General features: G+C 39.4%; 1 gene segment (V, D, J or C); it reads left to right on the top strand.

Moving 5' to 3' along the window:
• The first annotated feature begins 3,089 nt into the window (after nucleotides 1-3,089).
• LOC101787747 (immunoglobulin lambda variable 4-69-like) lies at nucleotides 3,090-3,666 on the top strand. The segment is given in 2 exon segments: nucleotides 3,090-3,235; nucleotides 3,356-3,666. Coding segments are annotated over 2 exon segments (396 nt in total).
• The last annotated feature ends 1,496 nt before the right edge of the window (nucleotides 3,667-5,162 follow it).

Below are 5,162 nucleotides of genomic sequence, written 5' to 3'. Positions count from 1 at the left end.
AAAAGTATATTTCATTAGATTTAATTGTATTGCATGCAACTTTTGGAGACCATTGAAGCTAAATATGTGTGCAGGACTGTGGCATGGCCTGGGCATGGCTGACCTGAGGCCACCTGAAGACTTTCTGGATAGTTTTCCTTAATTAGCATCGTCTGTTGATCTGAGAGGCCCCTGAACCCCTCCGAAGATTCTGCTCAGGTTTCTTCCATTGTCCACTCAACTCCTTGCTTGTTGTGATTACATACAGGCTGCCTAATGCCACTGGATTGGTCAGACTAGCAGAGTTACAAGTTGTGCCAAGGATTTCACTCCTCCTGCAGCCGTAAAGACCATGCTTCATGTCTTATTCCTTTGAGCCTTCATCATCACCATATTTGGGGGATCTGGGATGTAGGTATAGACCCTAACATTCAACTACCTTGCCTACCAATTATAAAAATATTTAAGAATTAACATTTTGGAAAGAATTCTTCTTTTTATTTTTATAGTAATTTGCTGATTCCTCAGTACACAGAATGTGACCTTATTAAATAATAGTGTCATTTCAGATACCTTTAAATAAGATAAGCCTGTACTGGAGTAAGGTCTCCTCCTGATGCATTATGCTAGGTGTACAAAAAAGGAAGCATCTATGAGACCATAATGCTAAGTGAAATAAACCATACACATAAAGTTAAATATTGCATGATTTCTCTTGCATGCAAAACCCAAAGTATAAATAATCTAAAGAATAAATTAAAAAACAGATGATAGGAAACAGGGAGTCAGAATTTTGGAGAAGGCAAAGGATAGAGAGAGGAGGAAAGTGATGATAAAGGGAAGTAAAGAGATTCAGTTGTGAGTTTAGTTCTCCTCATCATGAATATATTCATTATGTATGACAAACAAGTACTGAGAAAAAGAAAGACGATCTGTGATAAAACAGACGGGACGTCAAGTGATAATGGGGGCAGAAACAGGAATTATGAAGTCTGTGCCCTAACATAACTATGATTGTCCACAAACAACTGAGTTGCAGGAAGATGAAGGAATATTTTCTTAGAGATGTCATAGGGAACATGGCACTCTGTGTAGATTTTGGCTGCTACCTTCCATTCCTGGCAATACAGCATAACAATTCTGTTATAATTAACCATGTAGTTTGTGGTACCTTCTTACGGTAGTCCCAGTAGACTAACATTCCAAGGATTATATCTCATCATGTACCTGAATTTGTATGGATTTATTTTGACTGATAATTTATCTAAAGTTATGATCATAAAATAAGAAACTGCTCTTTCTTTAGGCACTCAAATATATAGTTACTCCATTAATATTATTAAGATGATGTCTATTGTAAAATCATAGATTTTCATAACTACAATATCTAACTGGAATTGAGAGGTAAACAGGTAAATATGTGAAGATTTTGTTGCTATTAAAAAACACTTCTGAATGTTTCTGTAAATTCTGTGCACTCGGAAGAAGACACTTGTCATTTTGGATATGGACTCCAATGCATATTAAATCACATTAATAATGTGCAAAATGGGAATCAAGGTGTTCATTTGCTGTGCTGCACTCATTGGTAGGATACAAAATAGAAAAGTGAGGAATAAAACATGACTAAAACCACAGAGGAATCCTTGAGCCTATGTTAAACCATTACTTCTTTGAGTTCAAGATACATATTCTCTGGGTATCTAGTAAAAGATGAACTCTAAGTCAGTATTCTGAAATGGAGCTTGAGATTCCACATTTCTAAATATTCCCTTCCCCAAATAATGTAAAGCCACCAATTCCAGAGAATAGCTTAAAATAAATTAGAGATCATTGTCTGACAGAAACCAAAGATAACTGTCAAAGAGATGAAATAGATTCCTGATTTTCTTTAAATCCATGAATTCATGCAGGGACACAACCACATGTGACATGTTAAAAGTTCAACGTGGTTTCATTTTCTTTAAAAAGCACTAACAGAATGGAACACACACTCACACACGCACACACACACGCACGCACACACACACACACACACACACACACTGCCCAGCACTTACACAATCTCCTTATTGGCTTCTCTTGCCCCTGGAGAGCTGATGCTCCTTCCTAGTTCTTGGGCCTCTCTGATCTATAACCTTTCTCCATGTCAGCTACACTATTAATTCTATTAATGTTAAAGCCTTTACTTTAGGAAAATAAGGGACAGTTTTTTTTTTTTTAAATCGGTCCCAGGGATCGAACTCACGACTGCCTGCTTGCAAGGCAGGCGTTTATGCCGCTGAGCTAAATCCCCAGCCCCCCAGGGACAGTTTTTGAGAAGTTTTTCTTCAGTCTTAAAACTATATATCTTTTCTTCTGTTTTAAACTACTCTGACAGCTTACTTCAGATGAAGCTGGATCTCCAGAAAGTCTTTTATAATTCCATTTGTGCCTTTTCTTTGTATTTCCTATGATATTCTCATACGTAACATATACAGTGATTAACAGAATGTTCTCATTTTCTCTCACAAATGCTCACTAATATTCCCCGATGGTCCAATATTGTGAGGAATTAAACATGAAAAGAGAAACCTGGCTTGGAGAACAACATGGGTTATAGGTTTATGGCTGGCCTATCCTTGAGCTCAACTTTCTTTCATGTTAAGTGTGTACATGAAAATAGTTTCCCCTCCTTATAAGGTGACATGAAGTGTGTGCTTTGTTCTCACCAACGAATCTTGAACAAATAATTATTGACTGAGGCAAGGTAGCAGAATTCTTCTGAGAAGTGGCTGCGGTTTGTTCCTGGGCACAGAGCAGGGTGTAGACAAACCCTTGGTGGAGGCAGATAGGTGACTACCGGCCATCTGTCATAACACAATGGACTTGTGTCCAGGAGACACTTCACAGTGTTGGAACATAGCCATTGGGTTCATAGGGTTCTGAGACAGGAAAGAAGGCACCTGCCTCCTGGTGTCTGCCCAAGGCTCATTGAGTCTTGAAGCCTTTTTCTGCCCTGGAGAAACCTCAGACTAGGCTGTGCCCAGCCCACCCTCCAAAGTGATACCAGATGTCAGTGTCAACATAGGCCCAAGGATGAAGTTTATTGGTTAGAAGAAGAATAGATTTGCATATAGGGCATCCTGGCTGTTCTGGGACTTGAGGGTAGATAAGAGACCCTGCACCAGTATGTCTTCTTCACCAGAACTCTGTGGTGTCTGCACTATGGCTCAGACCCCTCTTTTCTTCCTCATCTTCCTCCTCTACTGCACAGGTCAGTAAGGTCCTCATCATTCTGTTCCTCAGCTCAGTGAAACTGCCTCTTAAATTATTACCAGGACTGTCCTCCCCTCTTTTCCTTTTCCCAGGTAATAATGCATATCTGTATTTTCAGGATCCTTCTGCCAGCCTGTGCTGAAACAGTCACCCTCTGCTTCTGCTTCTCTGGGAGGCTCGGTCAAGCTCACCTGCACTTTGAGTAGTGAGCACAGCAGTTACTACATTGAATGGCATCAGCAGCAGCCAGGGAAGTCTCCTGGTTATGTGATGCAAGTTAAGAGTGATGGAAGCCATAGCAAGGGAGACGGAATACCTGATCGATTCACAGGCTCCAGCTCTGGGGCTGATCGCTACTTAACCATCTCCAACATCCAGCCTGAAGACGAGGCTGACTATATCTGTGGTGTGAGTTATAGCGGTGGTTAAACACAGTGAAGCAGATAAATGGGGAAATGAGACAAAAACTATTTTTTTCATTTACTGTCAAAGATTGTCACACAGCTCTTAGAAAATTTTTGGTGTCTTAAACAGTGAAAAACAATGTTAATTTTTTTTGTAATAAATTTTCAAGTCCAGACCCATGCACATTCTGAATCCTGCTAAGAATTCACTGACAAACAGCTTAGTTGGCCAGTTTCCTATGGACTGATGAGACAGAATAATGCAAATACTACAACAGTTTTTGTTGACCCCTGACGTTATGTGGAATCTCCATTATATTGTGTCACGGGGATATTCTCCTCTCCAGATTCTAACTGTGGGACTCAAGATATTTCTCATTATGTGACAAGGAGTTTGTTTTCAGTGATCAATCCTAGAACATTAATTTACTTCTGATTTGAAAAATCTTTGAATTCAAAAATATATTAGAAATGATGTTATAATTAGATACAATATAAAAGTAGACAGGAGATAAAATATTTTAACAGTTTGACAGTTTGTGAAAGTTTCCTCAGATGACCAGTTTCCTGTATTTTAGGGATGAGGGACAAGAAGGAAAAAGGACTCCAAAGGAAATATGGTGAATGATTTGTAATAATCCACCAATGGGCGTGAAAAAACAACCATTTAAATTCAAACATATATGAAATAGTAGTTTTAATTTTTAAAACATTACACTGGGACAGGATATAGCTGAGTGGCATAGTGCTTTCATGCAATGTTCAAGGTCCTGAGTTTGACTAATGGGAAAAAAAGAAAAACAAAAACAAAAACAAAAATCCCCCAATATAACACCAATTGTGCTGTGGGCTCTAAACAAATACAAAACAATAAAGCTGGTGTTGCATAATTATTCTGTGCTCTGATATGTCACAATAGTCACTGGAGATGAGGCAGTCATTTCCAGATACTTCAGTGATACACAACACTTTCCATTTTCTGAGGTACCGTGAGTATAGATCATACAATTACTTCTTAGGATTTTTTCCTCATTCTCTGCACACTTACCCATTCACAGTCTTGTACATGAAGAAATGTGGCAGCATAGATGCACAGTGTGATCAAAGAATCTACTAAGTATTGTGAGAGTCAGGGCAGTGAGTCTGCTGTTTCCTAGCGCTACACTTTGTTTATATGTCTGAATACTTTTACAGAGACACTAATCTCTTAAGAATCCTACATCTCCAGTGTCAGTCTCCCATCCATTCTGTCTCCTGATTTAGGACCCTCACTTCCCACTCACTCACATCACAGTAGCTTCCTTCCCTGGCCCTGTGAAAGGAGTCACTCAGGTTTAGGCTGTGAGAGCCCAGTGTGTTCTCACCTCCATGCACCCTGGTCACATGGCACGAGGGTCACAGTCTCCACAGATTAACTTCCCAAGAGTCTAGCATTTCTTCAATAGCAAAGGTATTTACTACCTTCGAGTCTTTAAGAGATACCAGAATATGGATTACATGGGCATGACTGACTGTGGGCAG

Source organism: Cavia porcellus, unplaced genomic scaffold (genome assembly GCF_034190915.1).
Source record: "Cavia porcellus strain 051 isolate PalLab524CR breed Dunkin Hartley unplaced genomic scaffold, mCavPor4.1 scaffold_16, whole genome shotgun sequence".
NCBI classification, from domain to species: Eukaryota; Metazoa; Chordata; class Mammalia; order Rodentia; family Caviidae; genus Cavia; species Cavia porcellus.
Note: the sequence above shows the minus strand (reverse complement) of the source record. Positions and strands in the feature narration are given on the sequence as shown.